This window comes from Hypanus sabinus, chromosome 10, assembly GCF_030144855.1.
Source record: "Hypanus sabinus isolate sHypSab1 chromosome 10, sHypSab1.hap1, whole genome shotgun sequence".
Taxonomy (NCBI): Eukaryota; Metazoa; Chordata; class Chondrichthyes; order Myliobatiformes; family Dasyatidae; genus Hypanus; species Hypanus sabinus.
This window is the reverse complement of record NC_082715.1, coordinates 40,885,636-40,911,304: the sequence shown is the minus strand read 5'-3', so window position 1 is coordinate 40,911,304 and position 25,669 is coordinate 40,885,636. Positions and strand designations below refer to the sequence as shown.

General features: G+C 40.8%; 1 protein-coding gene across 5 annotated transcripts in view; it reads right to left on the bottom strand.

Moving 5' to 3' along the window:
* Positions 1-25,669, bottom strand: part of dnmt3ab (DNA (cytosine-5-)-methyltransferase 3 alpha b) — a 487,596-nt gene that overhangs the window by 57,724 nt on the left and 404,203 nt on the right. For all 5 annotated transcript variants that reach the window (XR_009514305.1, XM_059981717.1, XM_059981718.1 and 2 more), the window contains 4 exons: positions 24,199-24,311; positions 14,014-14,197; positions 11,394-11,478; positions 2,207-2,352 (listed from right to left, as the gene is read on the bottom strand). Coding sequence is in view for 4 of the 5 variants with exons in the window: in XM_059981717.1 (XP_059837700.1) it covers positions 2,207-2,352; positions 11,394-11,478; positions 14,014-14,197; positions 24,199-24,311 (528 nt within the window). In the remaining variant the exon portion in view is untranslated. The remainder of the gene's footprint in view (positions 1-2,206; positions 2,353-11,393; positions 11,479-14,013; positions 14,198-24,198; positions 24,312-25,669) is intronic.

Sequence of the window (25,669 nt, the reverse complement as noted above, 5' to 3'; positions counted from 1 at the left end):
AGATACCTGCTGAGAGAGAAGTTCCGGAGATGCTCAACAGTGACTTTGTAGCAGGCATGCCATTACTAGAGGCAACATTATGGCAACAGGTGGCCACGAAGGGTAGGTTGGGGACATCAGTCCAGGAGTCAAAGTCATGCTCAAATTCAGTAAGAAGTACAGGAATGGGAATTGGGGTTTTTACTTGTATCATTATCAGGCATGATTGGTAGGCAGCCAGATAAGAACAGGAAAGCTGATTGGTGGTTATGGCTGTGCCTTTATTATGAAGAAGTTATGCTGCCCAAATACCCTGGAGCTCCACGACTGAGGTCCTGATGACAGACCAGCTTTTCCTCCCTGTTCCAGTGGTCAGCTCTATTAAAGTGTGTGCTAGTGTGCCTTTCATTGCATCTTTGCTGTGCACTCTGAAGTTACAGGCCACACCATCAGCGGATGACCACTGTCAACCAAGAATCGTGCTCCTCTGAAGTGCAGTCTGCATTGATCCACAGGGCGTGGCCACTCACCAGATGGAGAGTTCCTTTCAGCTTTGGTGCATTTCAGAATTGCTAATAAGCAGCAAGTCCCCAGTGTATGGGATCCCACACTGTGGGGAGCCAAGCAATCGCTGTAACACTGCATGCCCACTTTATCTTTTTCTCCCTGTCAAGAAGGAAAGCTATATAGCTCATTTTCTTTCGGCCTGAGTCCTCGAAATAGCAGCGGAAAGCAAATTGGGATACAGTTCCTGTGTGAGGAGTCCGATGAATAAAGGGTTCATAGCCACTGTCACCTTGCGAACTACTGGCAATGCGGTTCTCTTCTTGTTCGGATGCTGCAATCATGGCTGAACAGGTGGCAGATTTCAGTTAGGCTTTTCTTAATCAAGCTCTGACTCATTCTTCATCATTAAAGTTCCAGCAACTGCTCCCTGAGCAGCCTGTGCTGATACGGCCTCCTGTTGACAGTACTTCTGTCCTCCTCCACCTTTTTCTAATACTTTGTCTTTCTCTCCATTCATCAGGTTGGTGAGAAAGATGGGGATGGGGAGGAGAGGGGTTCCTTGACCATTCGTGTAGCAGCTCAGGTTAAGTAATAAATTTAACTGGAGCACTATATTCTAAAATTAAAGCTCTGGCATCAAGTTAGTCTTGCCCCATTTTGCTATTCTTTACATAGCTGGTGGGTGCAGCTGTGCATTTTATCAATATGGCGAACCAGACACATGTTAAAAGTCAAATGGCACTTACAGTATGCTCAGAACTGAATTTTCTATTTTTTCAATCGAATTACAACTCATGGCATGAAGCATTCAAACACAACCATTTCATAACAGCATACCCATACAGATTTGGTTCACTTTTAAACCAAAATAGTGTGATTCTGCAATATGCTTTCAGTATCATGAACAGATTACAGATGTTTACCTTCATTTTTACTTCCTAGTATGAACAATGCTTTGCATGATAAAATAAGGCTGAAGATAATCTTGATCTCTGGCCCGAGTTCTTGCAAACTTGGATTAACTAATGTACAAGGAGCTAACGATCACCTGGAGTATCAAAATTAGAATTACTTCAATTCACTTTAAAGTTTCTTGAGCAAATTACTTGAGAATGGAGGCATCTAATTGCCATGTTAGACAGTTTTAAATTATGATTCATCTCATATTTTTCTCTCCCACAAGAGTCTTGATAATGCTTGAGCTCCAAAACAAATCTGAAATTCAAATAAATCCAATTTAGGACAATTGGATTTTTTTTTGGATTTGGAGTAATTTATATGGCGATCGTCCTATTTCAAAATTATTTAATTTGACTTATCAGTTAAATATTTTAATAAACCACAAAATGCAAGCAGTATTATTAATTTGCTCAATTTGATTTAGTGGACATCAGATGTTCTTTAAATTTGTAAATTAAATTTCAATGAACAGTACCAGCGCTACTTCAGTAGTAACCTCTGAAATTTCCTCCTCAACGCTCTCTTGCACACCTAAAATCTTAGCCTAACCTTTTCAGTCACCTGCCTTAAGATGTTGCTCAATTTTCTTTAGAATAAAGCATTAAAAGAATATTGAAGCTGCAACCTGCATCAGATATTTAAATTATATTTGAAAATGCTTGTAAAACCAAATCTATTTTTTTTTAGTAAATACTGATCTGCATAGAATTTACTTCCAGATACAGATGCATGGAATCAATATTCGAAAGTATTCACGTACATGTTTTCGAGTAACATTTCGAACATCTCCCACATACATGATCTTCCCCTGGTGTCGGACCATACCCACTGTGATGGAATCATCACAGACTTCGGATGCAATGTAGCGTTCCACTTGGATCCCCAAATCCCTTAGAACTAGCAGCCCTGAAAATAGACAAAGATAGATTAAACAGAAAAGAATGAAAAAGGTTCAGCCTATTTTTAAATTAATTTTTCAGTGATGTTGCAAAGGTATTGCAACCTGAACCAGCAAATCTTAGTAAACACACAATTTGTCAAAAACTGTTTTTGGCTTTGTCATCAATTTGTACAGAGCACAGCTTTCACTTAAAAAAAATTTCACCATGTTTGTAATTCTGAATTTATTTTAATATCTCTGATCAGACATCAGCCTTATGTGGGTCAAGTCTCTTATGCCTCCAAACAAACTTAAAAAATAAACAATGTTAATAGAAAAATTGCATTAAAAACTACCAGCAAAGTCTCTATTCTCAAATCCACATTTATATCCCTGAGAAACAGATAGGAATGATTAAATTGATTGTATCAGTTTCTGACGCTTGAAGTGTTAATCAGATCTGGATAAATGTGGCAGAGATTCACACCGATGGAGCTGATTTGTTTCCATAGCAATTGTCAAAGCTGTGCAATAATGGGGGCTATCTCCTCTTGTCGGGACAGTTACTATTCATCTATTAATCTTAAAATTAAGAGGATCCACTTTGAGTCCCATCTAGTTTTAAGTTAAAGTTCAGACTTCTTTTAATGCAAAAACAACCTAAAATTATTGATAAAACATCCTGATAGGGCCATTTTGTGTGAACCTTTTTTTGGTAATTTTTTCCCATAATATTTCACTAGAATTAAAACTACTCAGCAAAATGTAGGGAAAAATTTAAATAAACCATAGCTCTAACAGATACACTTTGGAGTTCCAGTTATCAGGTAGTTGTGCTATTTAGTAGCACAACTTGTTTTATTTATCCACAAACATAAGACTGGCAATTTCAGCATTACATGTTGTCCTTAATTAGTCAACAAGCTATTTGCCACCAGCACAAAAGTCAAATTCCCTTGGAAATTTCCGTAGAGTATTGAAGAGCTACAGAGGATTATATGTGTACAATGTACGGGGTTGCTACTGTTTGGTCAATGGTAGGTATGTAACTGATATGCTTTTCTGAGCCTATCTTAAGGGCACAGGAGCTTGAGAAAAATCAACATGACAAGACGAATTATAAACTCTTAACCATTAAAAACCAATGTTTGTAAAAAAGCTGTGAGATGATAAAAATGTTGTGTCGGAAGTGAGCCATTCGGACAGGAAGGGAAGAGAGTATGTTTTCAGACCATACTTCTATGATCGATATGTTAGGTGTTCAAGGTAGCCTGATGTTCAGAGCTGAATTTGCTATAAATCTATCATGTAACCAATGCTCACATCTGTAAAGTGGTGACTGTGAAGACTGAAAGTATCTGTCGGTCAGGGATCTGTTTCATCTTAGATCTGTCTAAAGTTAGATTCAAGTTAGATCTGTTTCATCTAGAAAGTGAAATGTATTTGGTGACAATGGGTTATCTTACAAATTTCTGGGGAGTAAACTTCTTTGAAAGCACCCAGCCATGACAACCATTTGCAAACTCAAAGGACTCTGAGAGATATGGCATGCTGATCATAGATAATGGGTCACAAATTGCAGCAGTCAATTTTGCGACTTCCTTGGAAGGCTAGCAGATAACTGGATAACATCAACTGACTTGCTACAGAGAAGGAGAAAGGCAGTATGCCTGACAAAAGCAGATGTGGAGATACCAGATGACGCAGGAGTAAACCCACACAACGGAGGAACTGTAAGTTTTTAGGGCTAGTTCCATCTTCCCAAATATCTGCAAAGTTCTACTCTGCTTCTGATGAAGGACGTAATTCTATTTCTCAGCTCTTTTTCTGTAATTTTCTATTATTTCCTCATCCTTCACTCACCAGGGTGAGTGAATCTTGGGTGGAGGATATGGAGGTGGAGTTTAGATGGTGTTAAATGGCACTCCTTTGCTTGCATCTTCAGAAACAGCTCTATTTCCATCTTTAATGGAACACAGAGCATAGAAAACCTACAGCACAATACAGGCCCTTCGGCCCACAATACTTTGCTGAACATGCCCTTACCTTAGAAATTACCTAGGGTTACCCATAGCCCTCTATTTTACTAAGCTCCATGTACCTATCCAGGAGTCTCTTAAAAGACCCTACTGTATCCCACCTCCACCACCATCACCGACTGCCCATTCCACGCACTTTGTAACAAACTTACCCCTGACATCTCCTCTGTATCTACTTCCAACCATCTTAAAACTATGCCCTCTCATGATAGCTATTTCAGCCCTGGGGAAAAGCCTCTGACTATCCACATGATCAATGCCTCTCATCATCTTAAACACCTCTATCAGGTCACCTCTCATCCTCCATCACTCCAAGGAGAAAAGGCCGAGTTCACTCAACCTATTCTCCTTAGGTATGCTCCCCAATCCAGGCAATGTCCTTGTAAATCTCCTCTGCACCCTTTCTATGGTTTCCACATCCTTCTTGTAGTGAGGCAACTGGAAATGAGCACAGTACTCCAAGTGGGGTCTGACCAGGGTCCTATAAAGCTGCAACATTACCTTTCGGCTCCTAAACTCAATCCCACAATTGATGAAGGCCAATGCACCGTATGCCTTCTTAACCATAGAGTCAACCTGCGCAGCAGCTTTGAGTGTCCTATGGACTCAGACCCCAAGATCCTTCTGATCCTCCACACTGTCAAGAGTCTTACCATTAATACTATATCTTGCCATCATATTTGACCTACCAAAATGAACCACTTCACACTTATCTAGATTGAACTCCATCTGCCACTTCTCAGCCCAGTTTTGCAAACTATCAATATCCCACTGTAACCTTTGACAGCCCTCCACACTACCCACAACACCCCCAACCTTTGTGTCATCAGCACATTTACTAATCCATCCCTCCACTTCCTCTTCCAGGTCATTTATAAAAATCACAAAGAGAAGGGGTCCCGGAACAGATCTCTGAGGCACTCCGCTAGTGTCCAACCTCCATGCAGAATATAAGCCATCTGCAACCACTCTTTGCCTTCTGTGGGCAAACTAGTTCTGGATCCACAAAGCAATGGCCGCTTGGATCCCATGCCTCCTTACTTTCTCAATAAGCCTTGCCTGGGGTACGTTATCAAATCCATATACACTACATCTACTGCTCTTCCTTCATCAATGATATCTTTAATATCTTTATTTTTCCCTATCAGGGTTCTTTTGACCTGGAGTTACATGCAGACTTTGGTTCTTTGCAGGAATGGGACCCATTCTCAGGGTTTCAGGACTGGCCGTTATCTGACATGCCAATGGTTCAGCCTAAGAGTCCTGCTCGTACTTGGAAGCCTAAGATCTCGGAGCACTGGATTCGGCAGATTGAGAGTTGGTGTTATGGCAGGAGACTTGTGTGTTGTCGGCGGGGTGGGGGGGGGGTGGTGGGTGGTCGGAAAATCTTTCACTGTGGGCCCGAAGATCTGAGATCCTTGCAATCTTCAGGCACAGAGCTCGTAAGAAGTGACGAAACAGACTTTTAACATTGTAAACCAGTGGGTCGTTGTTATATCTCCCCGCTCGCTGTGAAAATGGGGGACACCTCCCTCTTCCTTATTAGGGAGGGAGAACCTGTGGTTTGTCGAATGCTGAATAGAATGCAAAGTCTTTGGGGTAACTGCATGTCTGTGTCGTTGCTATTGCCTAGCTCACACTTGTGCTCAGTTGTGGTGCTGATGCTTGCTTTTTTTTGCCATTGTGGGGAGGGGGAATTGTTGCTCGCTGCTGCTTATGTGCGGGAGGGGGACTTTGGGGTTCTCACGTTTAACTGTCATTCATTCTTTGGGGCACTTCTCTGTTTTCGTGGATGCTTGTGAAGAAAAATCACTTCAGGATGTCTGTTGTATACATTTCTCTGACACTAAATTGGACCTTTGAACCTTTGAAGGGGGATAAGTGGTCAGTGGGAGATCAGGTCATTTTTCAAGGCCTCATTCACAAAGTGCATTCTTCAGTCCAAATGTCCAATGCAGTTGCCAACTCTGGGCAAGCACAAGATCAGGAGGCCTGGAGGGTGACCTGTTCAAAGCATCCCAAGTCCCCCTGGGCTATAATATATTTTATGATATACTTGTCTCCTCTGCTGCAATGGGAATTTCTATTATTGAACTTTCATAATGGACCTTTATCCAGTTATCAGTTAAACTGTAATCGAAGCTGTAGACACCTTTTGCATCAAGTTGTGAGCCTCTTGCTTCACTTAGATGTCCAGAGTGATAGAGAAATGGGAATGGGACAATGGTCGTTAATTGCTTTAACTCTGCAACTGCTCTGTTGAAGTGTTCCAGATCTTCACTTAGGACTGTAAGACTGTGGTGAACTACGTGTGCCTGTCTGGACACACCCCCTGCTGACTGCTCCTGTGGCTCCTCCCACAGACCCCTGTATAAAGGCGATCAGAGCCTGGGCCCGGCCTCTCAGTCTCCAGGATGTAGTATGGTGGTCACTCACTGCTGGTTCCTTCTTCCAGTCAATAAAAGCCGATATCTCGCCTTTACGTCTCAGCGTGAGTTATGATGGTGCATCAAAGACATAGGAGCAGGATTAGCCCATCAGGTCTGTTCCAGCATGTTTTCTCATTCAAGCATAGTGCTCTTATGTACTGCCAGTGGTGAGGTCAGTTATCTGGGTATAAGCTATGATAAAGTGGTGATTCTTCCTGATTTGTAAGGGCAGGGCACTTACTTGTTAAACTATTTATGCAGAGCCCTTTTCAGCTTTATAAGTTCAGGAAATCATACATGTTTAAAAATTATGGCAGGAAACTTGCTTCTTCCAATCTATTCAATTAATGAACTGAGCTGCTCTGGTGCACTTTAGGCAGATCATAATGCTTATTCATTCACTTAAAGTTAAAATATCTATCCCAATTTTCTAGGTGGATTATTTTTCATTATGCAGTTTCATCATACAGTACATTTTTCTATCTAAAGCTGTAAATGACAAGAATTAAAACAACACACACAAAATGCTGGTGGAACACAGCAGGCCAGGCAGCATCTATAGGATGCTGACGAAGGGTCTTGGCCCGAAACATTGACAGTGCTTCTCCTACAGATGCTGCCTGGCCTGCTGTGTTCCACCAGCATTTTGCCTCTGTTTTTGCTTATTGAGAAATTCACTTAATCAGATGCTATTCCAGTCCAAAGGCATGGTGGACCAAATTAGCAAATTGTAATGTGGGAGTTGCAGATGCATTCATTCTTTGGCAAATCTCAGTGAAGATTCTAATTCAATAGGCTTTCCAACTAAATTTAACTTTATATAAAGAAATGTTCAGGTTAACGTGCGAGTGAGGCAAGGAACAGAAGGATTATACAGATTAATACGTGGCTGAGAGGCTGGTGCAGGAGGGAGGGCTTCAGGTTTTTAGATAATTGGGCTTCGTTCCACGGAAGGTGGGATCTGTTCGGATGGGATGGTTTACACCTGAACTGGAGCGGTACTAACATTCTTGCAGGAAAGTTTGCTAGTGCTTCTCGGGGGGGGGGGGGGGGGTTTAAACTAAATTTGCAGGGGGCAGGGATCCAGAATGCGAGATAGGATAGCGAGATGACGAATAAAGGGCAGGTGGGGACTACACGGTTCTGGAATACTAAGTGTGTAGTACAGAAAGGTGAGGCGGAACAAGTGATAAGGAGGACACATGTACAGAGGGATGGTCTGACGGAACATGGAGTTAAATGTGCAGAAAGAATAAGTAAATTTAGAAAGGACAACAAAATTCAAGGGGCGTATAGCCCAAAGGGAGTTCGGGGAGTTGGGTTAAGCACAATAGGCAGCAATTTAAACAGAGAGAGGAGAAATGGGCTAGAAATTCTATATCTGAATGCACGAAGTACATGAGTCAGAAATAAGGCAGATGAGCTTGAAGCTCAGGTGCAAATGGGTAACTATGATATTGTTGGGATAATGGAGACATGGCTGCAGGGAGATCAGACCTGGGAAATGAATGTACAAGGGTATACGTGCTATCATAGGGACAGAAATGTGGGCAGAGGGGGTGGGGTGGCCCTGTTGGTGAGGAATGAGATTCAGTCCTTTGCAAGGGGGGGGGACATAGGATCAGGAGAAGTAGAGTCTGTGTGGATAGAACTGAGGAACAGTAAGGGCAAAAAGACCCTAATGGGTGTTGTCAACAGGCCACCAAACAGTAGCATGGATATTGGGTGCAAGTTGAATAGGGAGTTAACATTGGCATGTGGCAAAGGTAATGTCGCAGTAGTTATGGGGGATTTCAACATACAGGTGAACTGGGAGAATCAGGTTGGTGCTGGACCCCAGGATAGGGAGTTTGTAGAGTGCCTACAGGATGCATTCTTGGAACAGCTGGTACGAGAGCCGACCAGGGACAAGGCTATTCTGGATTTAGTCTTGTGTAATGAACAGGATTTGATAAGTGATCTTGAAGTAAAGGAGCCATTAGGAGGTAGTGACCATAATATGATAAGTTTTTATCTGCAATTTGAGAAGGATAAGGGCAGATTGGAGGTGTCAGTATTGCAGTTGAACAGGGGAAACTATGGAGCCATGAGGGAGGAGCTGGCCAAAGTTAACTGGACGGATCTCCTAGCAGAAAAGACAGTGGAACAGCAATGGCAGGTATTCTTGGGAATAATGCACAAGGTGGAAAATCAGTTCATCCCCCGGAGAAGGAAGGATTCAAAGGGGGGAAAGTGGCCACAGTGGTTGACAAAGGAAGTCAGAGATTGCATAGCATTAAAAAAAAGGAAGTATGACAAAGCTAAGGTGAGTGGGAAATTTTTAAGGAACAACAGAACTTAACTAAAAAGGCAATACGGGAAGAAAAAATGAGGTACAAACGCAAGCTAGCCAGGAATATAAAGGAGGATAGCAAAAGCTTTTTTAGGTATGTGAAGAGAAAGAAGATACTTAAGAACAACATTGGGCCTTTGTAGAATGAATTGGGTGAAATTGTTATGGGAAATAGAGAAATGGCAGAAGAATTTAATAAGTACTTTAGATCTGTCTTCACTAGGGACGACACAAGCAGTCTCCCAGATGTATGGATGGAGCAAGGACATCGAGTAACAGAGGAAATGAAACAGATTGACATTAGGAAGGAAACGGTGATGAGTAGACTGATGGGACTGAAGGCTGACAAATCCCCAGGTCCAGATGGTCTGCATCCAAGGGTACTAAAGGAGGTGGCCCTGGAAATTGCAGATGCATTGGTAATCATTTTCCAATGTTCCTTAGATTCAGGATCAGTTCCTGAGGATTGGAGAATGGCTAATGTTATCCCACTTTTTAAGAAAGGAGGGAGGGAGAAAACAGAGAACTATTGTCCTGTCAGCCTAACATCAGTAGCGGGGAAGATGCTAGAGTCCATTATTAAAGATGAAATAGTGGCATATCTAGATAGCAGTGATAGGATTGGGCTGAGCCAGCATGGATTTACCAAGGGCAAATCATGCTTGACTAATCTATTGGAGTTTTTCGAGAATGTAACCAGGAAGTTAGACAAGGGAGATCCAGTGGATGTAGTGTACCTCGATTTTCAGAAGGCACTTGATAAGGTCCCACCTAGGAGATTGGTGGGTAAAATCAGAGCTTATGGCATTGGGGGGAAAGACATTGACATGGATAGAAAACTGGTTGGCAGATAGAAAGCAAAGGGTAGCGGTGAATGGGTGTTTCTCGGAATGGCAGGTGGTGACTAGTGGGATGCCACAGGGCTTGGTATTGGGACCACAGCTGTTTACAATTTACATCAATGATTTAGATGAAGGCATTGAGAATAACATTAGCAAGTTTGCTGATGATACTAAGCTGGGTGGCAGTGTGACGTGATGAGGATGTTAGGAGAATTCAGGGTGACTTGGATAGGCTGAGTGAGTGGGCAGATACTTGGCAGATGACGTTTAATGTGAGTAAGTGTGAGGTTATCCACTTTGGGAGTAAGAACAGGAAGGCAGATTATTATCTGAACGGTGTAGAGTTAGGTAAGGGAGAAATACAAAGAGATCTAGGAGTCCTTGTTCATCAGTCACTGAAGGTGAATGAGCAAGTGCAGCAGGCAGTGAAGAAGACTAATGGAATGTTGGCCTTTATTACAAAGGGAATTGAGTACAAGAGGAAGGAAATCCTTTTGCATTTGTACAGGGCTCTGGTGAGACCACACCTGGAGTACTGTGTACAGTTTTGGTCTCCAGGGTTAAGGAAGGACATCCTGCCTATAGAGGAAGTGCAGCGTAGATTCACAAGGTTAATTCCTGGGATGTCCGGATTGTCTTATGCAGAGAGGTTAGAGAGATTGGGCTTGTACACGCTGGAATTAAGGAGACTGAGAGGGGATCTGATTGCAACTTATAAGATTATTAAGGGATTGGACAAGGTAGAGGCAGGAAATATGTTCCAGATGCTGGGAGAGTCCAGTACCAGAGGGCATGGTTTGAGAATAAGGGGTAGGCCATTTAGGACAGAGTTAAGGAAAACCTCTTCTCCCAGAGAGTTGTGGGGGTGTGGAATGCACTACCTCAGAAGGCAGTGGAGGCCAATTCTCTGGATGCTTTCAAGAAGGAGCTAGATAGGTATCTTCTGGATAGGGGAATCAAGGGATATGGAGGACAAGGCAGAAACCGGGTATTGATTGTAGATGATCAGCCTTGATCTCAGAATGGCGGTGCAGGCTCGAAGGGCTGAATGGTCTACTTCTGCACCTATTGTCTATTAACAGTTAACTACCTAGTTCAATAATTTCATGCTTACAGCTCTTGAGGAGATTACACTGATGCTGACAAAAAGCAGCTACACAAGTTCAGCAAGTGAATTTAGAATAGTTGGAAAAGTTTTTTATGTTGCAAAGTAAGAGAAGTAAAACAGCTGTTCCAACTGCAAAAGTGTTGAATTCCTTTTATACGGAAACTTGAAATCTTTGAATTGCAGAGGCTGGAAATTATATGCATTATAAATCTCTTTCCAAACTGGAGGTCAGACAAGTGTAAAAGGTCAGTATTTATCAAATATTATCTTTAAAATGTGCAGATTTCTTAATGCCAGCTCTTGGCTCTATACACTACCTGTGGCAATGCCATCAAAAAGTGACAGTACTCGGACAGGTTTTCTCTTCTCGGCAGCAATGGGTGCATACAACTTTGGTGGGTCCTGAAAATTTAAAGAAATAAATATTCATAGATTTGTAGAACCCTGCAAGTGCTTCAGAAAATATCCACTAACCCACCAGATTACACAAATGTATTTCCCTTGGATGTGTTAATTTCCTTGTGTAATACAAATAATTGGCATTGTTTATTATATTTGCGTGCAATTTAGCATAAAAATAGGTATGGTGTACAACGCACCTCGATAACAATTAGGTGTCATATACAGTGGATTCCGGTTATTGAGCTATTGGTTAATCAGGATAACTCTTAAGGAGCAAAAACTAATTGAGAAAATAGCTGGGATTCCCTTCCTTTATTTGGGACACTATGCTATTTAATTGGGACAAAAGATCATTGCTGAACAATTTCTAACTAGTGTCAGTTGTGTGCACTTGTGTGGCCGTTAAAACACTGCACCATGCTTAGAGCAAACAGTTTTTAAAATAGCGTCATTTAGCATGTGTTGCCGGTCAAAAAGCAGCACTTTTTTTGTGTGAAATAAAAGTAAGACAATTCAGAACTGCTTTGGTCATTGTAGTTTCAAGCATTCAGACTAGGAGATGCCAGCTATTAAATGATTTCTTGACTTCAACAAGTTAGACACTATAAAGAATTTGAAAGTATCGACAATCTTTTTGAATGTTACAATAAAAATGAAGATTTGGAGGATGCTATTAACAAAAGCATTATATGAAGGCAGTCCATTATCTGCATTAAGTGTCTGCACTGATTTTGTTCATTTACAGTCAATCAAAAGAACACAGCAGTGTACACTGGATCAATTCCTTCATTAATAACTATTAGGTATCTTTCAATTTCCATGAAACTTCAGCTAATTGGGCCAAAATGTCCTTGTCCTGATGTGTCCCAATTAACTGGAATCCTCTGTACATACCATAGAGTCAATGATATCTATCACATGAATCATGTCATGAAGAGTGGATTTTATCTGATATCTGTGATATACTATTTAATTACTTTTGATATAAATCAGGAAAATTAGATAGGAACAGATAAAACCGGAAATTTCAGTTTGTCACATTCAGGCACATGGTTGGGAAAAGGCTTTATTTTCTCTTGCTATCCTTAAACCCACCCACACAATCACCAGATGTGAGAGGAAAATACCTTGACAAAAAAGGATACTAAATATTTCTTCTTTACTCTGCAAAAGCAATTAATTAAGTTCAGGAAATTGAAGCATGTGAAAATAAATCAGGTTATCTTCAGCTTTGGAGAAATGTTTTGGATCTAAAGAAGTCAAACCCTGATGCACTTTCTGGAAACCCACGTAAGGTTCCTTATTTATTTCTGTGAAAATGAATACCCTGTGGCATATAGCCTGCCCTTCCGTTTATTGACTTCAAGTCCTCTCACAAGCAACTTAAAAAGCCATTTCATCTGAATACAAGCTGTTCCTTTCAGCATGTGAATAACCTAAATTATATCTTAAATTGAAACATTTCAAATAAAAAAGAGGCCTAGCACATCAAGCATCCTGATAATGATAGTTCTGACACAAAATAATAATCTGATGATACGCTTCTAAAACTTAACAGCTTGATTTTTTTTTATCAGAGGGGCTAACAACCAATACAAGTCATTCATAGATTTGCAATATAAGCTTGTGCAATGAAAGTTCTCCATTTGCTAGTTATCCAGATAAATGAATGTCGATTACAAAGCATTTTGGACTTGTGTGAATAGAAAAAAGCTCCCTCAAATCCGCTTACTCAACCAGACTAAAGAAATGATAAAGGCCAGCAAAGACTGAACCATGAAGTGTCAGCTGCAATACTTAATACACAGACGAATGCAGAAAGAAAAGGGAATAAAGGCTGAGAGGGAGAGAAATGCAAATTAAAGAAACATACAAGTAATGTTTTGAAATCAACAATAATTAATCTCTGAAGAAATGAGATTTCACATTCACTGATGTGAGCCTTGATTTTTAATACTATTTTCTGTTTTTATCTGTTTCGCTAAATCCTATCCATCTTCACTTCTGTTGCTTTACATAATTCAAGCATGGTAAATATTTATTTTTACACTTTTGGTATCACATTAATGATAATATGTTCACTGCCCCTTTGCTACTAGAAAGCAGCAAATCATAAAAGGAAGGTTATAAAGAATGCTACAGAATTAATAATTATAGTTTACAACTTGCATAAATTACAATTTATTCAACTTTGACCACCTTATCATCAAAATTCACTAAAATAGCTTCTTCCTTCTTTCTTGGCTTTGTAATAATTATACATTTTGGTTCTTGTATCATTAATACCTCAACAATCAAAAACAAGTTGTCTCAGTTTTTATAGTGACAATTAAAGAAATTCCTTTGGTGGAGGGAGTTTCAGATGTAGACTTCACCCAAATTTTGAGTGAAAAGTTTTCTTGACTCTCTCCTAGACCCCCTCCCAATGAGAAATCATTTCTTTCTTTATATACCATCCCATACTTTGAACATCCGAAACAACCCGGTTATAACATTTTGGTAGCGTCTCAAGACAGCGTATAAACAAATACTTACAAATTCCTGGTCATGGTTATTAGCGAAAAACTGTTGGAGCCGAATTGGCCAATCCTCTCTCCGTCTTAGCAGTCCAAATATTTCTTTGTGATTGCACATGTAACAATTCCAGGGATCTTCTTTAATTGCTGCCTGTGCAGCACCTGGTCCAACCAGTAGGTCCACGCATTCCACACAGAAGCATCTACACGCAACAGAAAACAGGCACCATCACCACAGGAAGGCATCAGATTGCTGGCGGCCACAGCTCCAGTGGGTGAAGAAACTCAGCTAAACCTTCCAATGAATTTGAATTGTTTAAGAACAAGCTCAAAACAACTTAAATAATAAATTGCAGATGTGGCAAATCTAAATGTCAAGGTGTTAGATTTGATTCTTGAAAAATAATAAGTCCTCTTTGCAAATATTGTGGACAGAAATTAATAAATGATAATCTTCATAGTACTGAGTGCTGTAATCCCACAAATAATGCAAATTTCTCTGATACATTTTAACAGAGAAATTAAACTACTATCAGAAGCCTCTGGGTTGAAATTTCCTCCATGACAGATTCCATTTTTATTTCCTGCACTCACTTCCTTCTGGTGCTGTATTATTCTACCAGCCAATGACTCTTTGACAGTATCATTCTTTCCTGTCTTGGTTTCTTTAATACAGAGTGTTCCCAATACTGTTCAATCAAAATTGCAGTACCATAATGGGGCAAGGCTGGAAATTGGTTTTCATACACTGTTGGTGAAGTATATAGGCACTACATTTGTTTCCAAATGACATATTAGGCATCATTAAAAAAAGTTTGAAACATGAATTGTTTAGACAAAATCTTTGCTTTGTTTCCTGTAGGAGCCATAATTCCATTTTTTTGTCTGTCTGTATTTTATTTTGTGTTGTGTGTTTTAGTAGGGGTTATGGTAATTTGTCACGTGGGATGGGGTGTGGTAGAAGTAAATGAGTATAGTTATGTAACTCCAATCTCCTGCCTTCTCCCCATATCGCTATTGTCCCAGTTGCTGACATTGAACACTGTTTGTTTGGTCTGGTTGCATGGACAATTTGTTTGTTGCCTACATTTATTGAATGGAATACTGAACGTTTTGCAAATGTGCTATGGGCACACAAAGAGTTAGTTGAGTGTTGCGCAATAAGGAGAAAGTGACATGAGTGAATTAAAGCATGGAACTGACACCAACGACCCTGAATTCAGGGCTGGCAAAAGAGAAGTTAAACTTACTACCAAAACTTTGGTGAGTAGAACTGAAAGTCTTCAAAAGGAATGTAAAACAAATGTGAACAAAACTAAAGGTTTAATACCATCAATTAAGGATCTTTGAAAAATAAGTGAAATGCCTTACAAGTGCAATCTCATCTTGAGAATTTGGCTAATCCCTATGAAGCTGTAGCGAAGCAACATCAAATACCGACCTCTTTGCTTCCCAAGGACAAACTGGAAAAACAGAATGAATGTTTTTCACGCATTGATAGCTGTAGCAGTGCACTCGCAGTGGATGTGAAACAATGGTTGACCCAAACATATTACCTTGAAGGTCATGTTGCTGCAATAAGTGAATGCGTTTCTCACCTTCCAATAGATGTTTATTTCTCAAATTCATGTTTTGATTACACATATAGCAAGTGACCCACAAGTTGATTTGAAACCGAGCAACAGTGTAACAAATGTCAGCTCTTGAAGCTCTGCTGCAGGAAGAAAACCTTTTGTATCCACTAACTCCTCTGCATGCATTAAAACAAAGATTGATTTAGCTGCATTAAAGGCACATCAATGATTATTGAAGGAGAAACATATGCTGGAAGAGCAAGAGGAACAGCTATGGAAAAGGAAGGTGCAGCTTAAGTTGCAGGAAAAAATTATGTTGCATAGTTGGTTAAAGTTAGTGAGCTCAGGGCTTCAATTGAGGCAAGTGCTAAACGTACTCCAACAGGACAGTCATATGATGTGAATCCTTACATTGAAAATACACAAAGATAAACAAAAACACCCAATGTCTAAGCTGATTTATTCACTCCTCGAGTGTCTGGGAAACATGAACAAGACCCCCAGGAGGTAGTTCAGGGTGTTTACTTTCAGCCTGCACTAAAGAGGCACTCTGAACCTACGTTATATCCACCAGGTCAAAGTGCTCATGAAAACATTCTCTTGTAGCATGGAAACAATCTTGTTTCAGATGACGCAAGTCAAAATAGTGTTAATGATATCCCGAGGAAGCAAAATTAAATAACAACCTTATTGCCACAAAACAACACATTTATCATTTCCGAAAAGAGAGATTTAAATATTTGATGGTGATCCATTGCAGTATCATGCATTCATGAAGGCCTTTGAAAGTAGTGTTGAAAGCAAGACTGACAGCCAGAGTTGACTGCCTCAATCTCTTTGAACAGTACAATAGGGGTCGCTCTAGAGAACTTGCCAGAAGTTGCTCGCATGTTGACCCCAAGAGAGGATACGTCATGGTTAAGGCTTTACTACAGGAATATTTTGGCAGAAAATTGCATCTGCTTACATGCAAAAGGCTCTTTCTTGGGTGCCTATCAAATCTGAAGAGGTGAAAAAACTTCAAGATTATAGTCTTTTTCTTCGAGGCTGTTGCAATGCCATGGCAGAAGTGCATACATGTGTGAACTGGACATGCCTGCCAATATCAAACAAGAGAAAATCTGCAGATGCTGGAAATCCAAGCAACACATACAAAATGCTGGAGGAACTCAGCAGACCAGGCAGCATCCTGGAAAAGTGTACAGTCAACATTTTGGGCCAAAACGTTGAATGTAATCTTTTTCTTGATGCTGCCTGGCCTGCTGAACTCCTCCAGCATTTTGTGTGTGATCCTTGCCAATATGTTGATTGTCATAAAAAACTTGTCCTCATTTTTAGGGATATATGGAGAATGGTGGTCAGCGAACTTCAAGAAAGGCACAACCTTAAGACTACTTTCACTGACATTGTTGATTTTATTGAAAGGCAAGTAAAGATTGTTCTAGACCCAGCGGGTGGCAATTATTAGGATAATCACCGGCAGTAAGCAAAGTTGTGAGCAAAACTAAGACACAACTTCATTCCAAGGAAGCATTTTGTGAGAAGTAAAGCCAAAACTAAACCTGGAACTAATGGAAAGGAAATGGTCTCATCAGCCAAAGGGATATGTCTATTCTGCAAGGGACACACATTGGATTTGTACTCCAAGCAGGAGAAAAGGGCTTGTAGTGAGAAGATTGCCTTCCTAAAGGAAAAAGAGTCTGCTTTGGCTCTTTGTGTACAGGACACATAAGCAAGGTTTGCAGGAAGTGACTTTCTTGCAAGGTACGCAGTTTTAAACATCCCAGATATTTCATATTCACTCTGATAAAATGGGTGCAGAATCAAAACAAGCCAGGAAAGATTCAGATACAGCAGTGAGTAGTGCCTTGGTATCCAATGGTCTTACAGGTGCTGGTGATCATGATTGTAAACTTCCTGTAGTTCCTGTACAAGTGAAGTCAAGGAAGGGTAACAAGACAGTGTTTACTTGTGCTTTCCTAGATCCAGGAAGTACCACAGTACTCTGCCCAGTGGGCCTCATGAACAACTGCACAGGAAAAAGGATACACATTCTCTTACACACCATGGGTCAAGAAAAGGTTGTGAGTAGCTACATTGCCTCAGTATTGGAAGTGGCTGACTTAGATGGTGAAAACTATTGTAAACTACATAACATCTATATGCAGGGAATGTATGCCTGCCTATAGAGGGAACATTCCATGACAGAGGGATCCCCAGGGATGACCTCACTTGAAATATATCCATTTACCAGAAACAGATTTGGAAATTGAGCTGCTGATAGAGATGAATGTGCTTCAAGCATTGGAGCCATTGCCAGTGATTTGCAGTGTCAGTAATGGAACTTATGCAATTAGAACAATGTTGGATTGGACTGCAGGTGGACCATTAAAAGAAGACAATGATGATAGGAAGGCTTGTGCATAGCCAGAGCTGACAGCTGACAGGATTTCAGCTTTGAACTTGGACGGGCTTTGGCAATGGCAGTTCACAGCAAACTTCCCTGAATGTAGTCGGGATGAATGACCTGGTTTGTCAAAAGAAGACTACAAGTTCATGGAACTGGTTACAAATGCTGCAAGACTGGTGGATGGCCACTACCAGGTACATTTTCCTTTATGAAAGAAGGAGGTTGACATGCCAAATAAGAAGAAGGTTGCAAGACTAAGTGCCCCAAATCTAAGTAGAAGGATTATGGATGGTTTGTCATTTCATATCTAATAAACAGCTTTCATGAAGGATGTATTCTCCAAAGGTTATGCCAAAGAGTGCCAGCAGAGGATCTGGTACACAGTGATAGAAAAGTCTGGTATTCTCTACATCATGGTGTTCACCGCAGAAAAGAGAAACTCTGAATTGTGTTTGACTGTGGAGTGACTTTTCACGGAACATCACCAAATCAGCTCTTATAGGGACCAGATCATACTAGCTCACTGATTAGCATAATAACCAGATTTAGAAAAGTACCAGTGGTGATCATGGCCGATATTGAATCAATATTTCACAAAGTCAAAGTACTGGCAGAGGATGTAGATCTGCTGAAGTTTCCGTGGTGGCTTGGTGGTGACCTCAGCCAATAAATGGTGGACTTTAGAATGGTGGTACATTTCTTTGGAGCAGCTTCATTGCCGAGCTGTGCCAACTTTGCCCTTAGGAAATGCACAAATGACAAAAAAGAACAGTTCAGCTGCTAGACATTGGATAAGGTTTTGTATTGCTTCTAGTCAACGGCGGCCTTGCGTCAGTGTCCCCCAAAGAAGAAACAGTACCTCTGTTTCATGACCTTGTATCCACTTGTGCTAAAGGCAGCTTTCGATTCACAAAGTGGATTATCAACAGACATAGTGTGCTAGCTGTGATACCAGAGGAACAATGAATAAAAGAGATGAAAGATTTGGATTTGGATCAAGATATACCTTTGGTAGAGAGAGCAATAAGTGTGCAATAGTGCATCCTGTCTGATACTTTTAAGTTTAAGGTCATGATCCAAGATAGATTCCCCCTTCTGGTGAGTGGTCTATAATCCTTAAGGAACCTTGCAAGAAAGAGCTTGGCTGGGATGAAACTGTACCAACATGAGTGGATGAGCTGGAAGAACTCTGTCAATTGGAAGACTTCAGGGTTCTTAGGTGTTTGAATCCCCTGGATTTTGGAGAAGTCACTGCTGCACACTTACACCACTTTACAGATGCAAGCAAAGATGGCTATGGAGCAGTGACCTACCTGTTTTTGCACAATGCGTGATCTTAGGTGCACAGTTTTTTTATAGTGAGAAAATCTAGGATAACTCCATTGAAATCATATGGAGCTCACCGTTGCTATGATGGCAAGTTGTATGGACACATTGCAGAAGAAGGAATTGCACATGCAGCTTAATGACTCAGTTTTTGGACCGGTAGTATTGAAGTATATCAAGATGAAACTTTCATGTTCCAGACCTTCGCTGCAAACAGGGTTTCAGAAATTCTTAAGGTTACACAGGCATCTCGATGGAAGTAACCAATCCTCTAGAGAGTTGAAGGTGAAGGCATTCCTGAAGAATGAAACATGGATGTCAGGGCCTCAATATCTTCTTCAGTCTGAAAGGAAATAGCCCGTGTATCCAGATTTTTCTGGAGAACTCCTGCTCGGTGATGTGGAAGTCAAGCGGAGTGTTACAATGCATGTCATGCAGACTGAAGAGCAGGTAGTTCAATCAAGGTTGGAGCTCAGGAAGGCCGAACTGGAGATCACTGGGTTTTGCCAAAGGAAGAGGTTTCCAGATGAATTCTCATGTTTGCAAAGGGGAGAAAGAACAGTGATGTTTTTAAGCTCAATCCAGTACTTAAAATAGTGTCTTGAGAGTTGGAGAACAGCTTAGTGGGGCAGCCATGCCTAAAGGGTCAAACATCCTGTTATACTGGCAAAGGATCTCCAAATCTCAGACATCATTCTGAGGCATTTGCATCAAAAGGTAGGACTTGGTGGCCATGACCACATGTTGTTCATGTTACACCAAAAATACTAGGTTCCTGGTGTTAGGGTCATATTTACCTGTCTAGCTATATGAGCTGTTCACATTTAAGCAGCATCTTCTTTGCACACAGATTCCTTTGTTAATGTACTTTGATGCTTTATTGTAAGGCTAGGACAGGTTCGTGAACTGCGCTCTGGTAATGTGACAAATTTAGTTAGAGCTGAGTGTAAATCAAGAGAAGTTACTGAGATGTGGAACCATTCACAGATCAATGATATCCTTCTTCAGAAGGAATTAAATAGATTTTTAATGCCCCTGCTGGCTCACATCATGGGGGAACATGGGAGAGATTGATCAGGTCTTTGCGAAAGGTCCTCAATTCCACCATGAAGGTACAGAATCTTGACAAAGTGTGTTTCCTCACAGTCCTTTGCGAAGTAGAGGTTATTATTAATGGTCATCCAATAATTAAGGCATCCTCTGTTCCTAATGATTTGGAAGCATTAACATCCACCAACCTGTTGCTTCTGAAGACCTCACCATCCTTACCATCAGGAGAGTTCCAAGAGGAAGACATTTATGCTCATTAGAGATGGAAGCAGATCCAGCAAATGTTGAACTTGTTTTAGAAAAATGGTAGGTGAAGCAACACTCATCAGAGTTACAGGAATGTCAGAAATGGTCAGGTATAAAGTGCAATTTCCTCCCAGGAGACATTGTGCTTTAGTTGATGACACAGTGCCTCACAATTCATGGATCACAGGAATCGTCATTCAACCCTTTCCAGACAGAAGAGGATTTGTGTGACAGGTGTGCATCAGGACCAAGACCAGCTGTCTAGACAGGCCTAAAACCAAGATCTGTCTTCTATAGGAGGCAGAGGTTTGAGGAGCTACAACTATAGAAGCTTCACTCACTTTGGTTGTCTGATTTCATGACTTTGACCTGACTTACTGACTTGACAGAGTGGTGGCAAAGGTCCCTCCGTACTGGGCTAAGTGTTGGAAACCTCTGGTCTAGATGAATCTTATATGACTTGAAGAAGAAAGATGATAGAGGACATTTGCATAAATATTAAGATGTTGATCCTTGAAGATATCATGTTTGTAGTATGTTGCTGTGATTATTACAGTGTAATTATTAGGGGCTGGGATGTCAGAGCCATGTATCTATTTTCTGTTGACTATATTGTATTTGTGTTGTGTGTTTTATTATGGGTTACAGTAATGTGTCACGTGGGTTAGGGTGTGGTAGAAGCCAGTGAGTATAGTATGTATTTACACTTTGTGCTGTTAGTTTAGCTAGAGACAGAGACTGAGCAGGGGCTGGATATTTTTTAATTGACTGATTATTTTACCTACTTTACTAATTCTGATATGGCTATATCAGATTGCTTGTCTTTGCTGGTTTTGTAATAAAGTAATTTCAACTTGGAACTCAGTGATTTGGAGGCATGTCACATAATGTCAATTCTCTCAGTCTCTCAGCTCTTTTGGGCTGTTTTCCAAGTAACCACTACATTATCGGAAGAAACATTAAGATCCCTGCAGAAGATGGGGGGGGGGAGGAGCAGATGTGGATGATGGTGGGATCTCATTGTAGCTGGCAGAAATAATGAATGATGATAAACTAGATACAGAGGTGCATAGCGAGAAAGGTGAGGACTAGATGAATTCTGTTTCTGTTCTGGCTGGGGCGGGGCAGGGGGGCTGTGAGGCAGGTAAGAGCAGAAGTACAAGAAAAGGAGGAAACGTAATATTAGGCTCTAATAGCCACAGCACGTTTACTGAAAAGGGAGGATATTTCCAATGTCCCGAAACAGAAAGCCTCACCTTGGAGAAATTAGAGAAAGGAATAGGGTGACAAGAAATAGGGTGGAAAGGCTGTATTGTACTCTAAACTACAGTGGGAGTCTGCGGGCTTATCCAAATATTTGTCTCCTGAGATGGAGACAGAGAGATTTATAAAAGAGAGTTAAGTGTCTGAGATGGTCCATATGAATTTGCGATGGAAGTTGGTGGTGAAGGTGATAAAATTGATGAGTTTTGCTCATGTGGTTCAATCTGCCATTCTCCCATCCCCTAATGGCTACTATTCTTATCTGCTTTACTTATCTGAAACCAGCTCTGATAATCCTTTGTATTTCCCCTCATCTCCCTCCGGCAGCTGTCACCTCTCTGCACTCTCCCCCTCCCCACCCCCACCAGCTTGCTCACTTTTCTGTTTTATTTCCATTTTCCCCTCTCTTTGTCTGCCTCCAACTATCATCCACCTGCCACAGCCTTCCAACTCCACCCCAATGTTCACTAATTCCTTCTTCCCCACTTGCCTATCTATTTATTGAGATACAGTACGGAATAGGCCCTTCAAGCCATGCCACCCAGCATTTTCCCAATTCAACCCATCCTTGGACTGGGAGGAAACCAGAGGACCCAGAGGAAAACCATGCAGTTATGAGGAGAACATACAAACTCCTTACAGGCAGTGACGGGAATTGAAAGCTGGGTCCCTGACACTTTGAAGTATTTTGCTAATCACTTACACTGGCTGCCTGGTATGGTTTCAGTCTGAAATGTTGGCAGTTCTTTTTCTCCCATAGATGCTGCTTGACTCACTGTGATCTTCCAGCAGATTGTTGCCTCAATTCCCTACACCTACTCACATCCAATTTTACTGAAAGCTGACTGGGGACACGTAAACAATATGCTCTTATGAGACAGATAAGGCTGAGTGCCTTCATTTTTACTAGATTTGGTCCAGTTATCCATGACAGGTGAACGGAACTGGACAGACTTGAGTCCATGAGAAGAATTAGCCAGGAGCTTCAATAATTCCTTCAGGCCTGGTTCCTGAATCAGCTGACTCCCAGCCTCCACAATTTGTAATATTCTCCTACCCCTCCCTAACTTCTTCCGATGTCGTGGGAACACTAAGACGCACAAAGAATTTTGACTGGGAATTTAATATTTCAGGAGAAATAGAAGGAATGCCAGTGAGTGGAACCCTGTCACCTCAAGGTCTAGTACTCAATGGTGGAATGAAAAGAGAAAAATGCTTAACAAGTCTCAGCTGAACAGGACATTGAGAACAAGATCCTTGGCTTTGCCTGGTAATTCTGAAGGAACCCACCCCCCTGTATTCAGCCTTTCAATAGAAGTAAGTCTCAGGTTCATACTAAGCTACTTCAAGGTCTAGGAATTGATCAGTTGCAGATACCAACACATCTGTTGCTTCACTTCACGTTGAGTACAGTGATGTGCACCAGTTCTTGAGAGAATGCCTAGCATTAAGTGATAGATTTAAGACCCTATTCACTTCAATGACAATTTCTGACATACTGGAAATAAGATTTAATTGTTTACTTCTGTTGAATATTTTAATAATTTGCCTTGTCTTGTATGTTGCATAAACTTATGGACCAGGCTGCTGAGCCTAAACAGCATTGGCACTCTGTATCATACAAGTTGGTTTTACCAACAGGGTTTCTGGACGATGGGTCAAATCTGCACAATGAGATGTCTACCATACAGGACCTTAGTTCACAGTTATTAGGATGTACCAGATCAATTTAAACTTGCTGATGGTACAGCTCCTGGGAGACACAAATCAGGGCAGAAAATAGACATGAGATTTATTTGTAAAGAAAACCCAGTTGCATATATTAGAGGCAAGTCCTATTTGACTAAACTGATTTTTTTGGTGTGATGTAACAGAAAGGTTGATGAATGAAAGACATTTGATTAAGTTTTGTATCAATCACTGGTTAACACAATCAAAGCCTTAAGGACAAAAAGGTTGGTGTCAGCATAAACAGAAGACAGCATCATAGTAAACATTCAGTTTTCGGAAAGGATGATGCTCGGCACTGGTGGTTCTCAGTGCGTTTTGGATATTAGTGTTGGGTAAAATGTCCATATTTCCTAATGACATTCAAGTAGTAAGGAGGATGGTACAGACATGCTCCTGAATCATCTGTCACAATTTTGGCAGACTCCCACCTTTATTACCTCTAAGTAGCAATTTTATTCTGTGCTTCAATAACAAGAACAATATACAGTACACAGGATGTTGTCTAACCAATGCCATTAAATATAACTCTGCCTTGCAACAAAGTGATTTGTAATCTGCATTTCTTCTTTTCCTGTCCCCAGTCGTAAAACTGAATTGCTCATACCTGCAGCAATTATTGTTTCCACACATGAGTACCTCCCTGCCCCCACAGCAGATGGTACAGTAGGACTGGTAACCGTCATCATCATACTGGTATGCACATTCCAAGAAGCAATTCTGAAAACAACCACAACACCATTAGGAATTTCACAATCATATGAGTCAGTTGTACTTTCTTCAGCCTTTTTGTGCACCTCTAAATAACTCTGATCAAGTGGAAAGATGCTGGCTCTCGGATTATCAGTGCTTGCAGCATACCTTCACTCATACCTCTGCAACATCATCCACCACATTAAGCTTTGATTAACATCCACGTCATATTTGCAGTTTTTAAATAATTGCCCAAATATTAGCATTCTGTCGGGGCAGACTGGTGCCTTTGCTTTACCAATAAGCCATACTACAAAGCTTTAGGATATGGGTTCAGGCCTGTTAGCCAACTGGGGTATCTGAGGTAAGACAGGGTGCTTGCCAGCCAGGAGGAAGAATCAGAGGTTAAGTAAATCTGTGGTGCACTCAAGTATACCCTAGAAGCCAACACAAAGAGAGACATTGGTAGAGGCCTGAAATGGCTCCTGGCCCATCCTTCAGGAAATGGTGGGCGAAGACCTAGAGAAAGGGAAAAAAAAGAGAACTGAAAATAGATAATATTCTCTTAAAGGGATATGCCCATGAGGGTGGTGGAAAGGGTTGAATTTTTTTTATATGTGTGTCTCACAGTGATGGGATTCAAACTAATGCAGAAAAGTAACCAGAGAATCCACTCTATTTGTTTCAGAATCAGAGATTTGACACAAGCAGATGCAAGATACACATGAAGAGGGGAAGAATATTACAGCCATTAAGTACCTTCCCCCTTTCATCTTGCTTTTCACATCTGTTTCAATAAAGTAACTAGCTATTACGATGGAACATGGCCAAAAATCATAACTAGTTTTCACTTATTTTTGTTGTAAGCCAAATATTGTGTGGCATCCACTGCATTGTGGGGAAGTGGAAGTCACATTATTTTAAGCACTTCCTCCCCCCCCCACTTCAACATATTCCCCATTAACTCTTTGAGTATTCACTGTCTCTTGCAGCTTTCACAGTATGTACCTTGGGCCCTATTTTCAAACCTTTTGCTGTTCTGAAATATAATTTGCAGAGTGTTTGTTTTCGCTTGCATATTCTTAATGATATTTTTCCCATTTTTAAGATACAGTGCATTGCAGTTGCACAAAAAAAAGGCTTCTACAAATATTTTCTGCAGTTTTGGAGGCAATTCCTGTAGGATTATCGCATTGAGGATGCGAAACTCAAATCCCATAGATTGCTGCAAATTGTCAGGTCTGTGTGAACATGACTTACCCCAATTTTAGCTTGTCACAAGCCCTGCAGAAACAAGAAACATATATTAAGATTAAAAAAAATGTGATTTTGTTTTACAAATGACAAGGCATGTGTATGTGTCCTGGGAAATAGAACGCACAAGA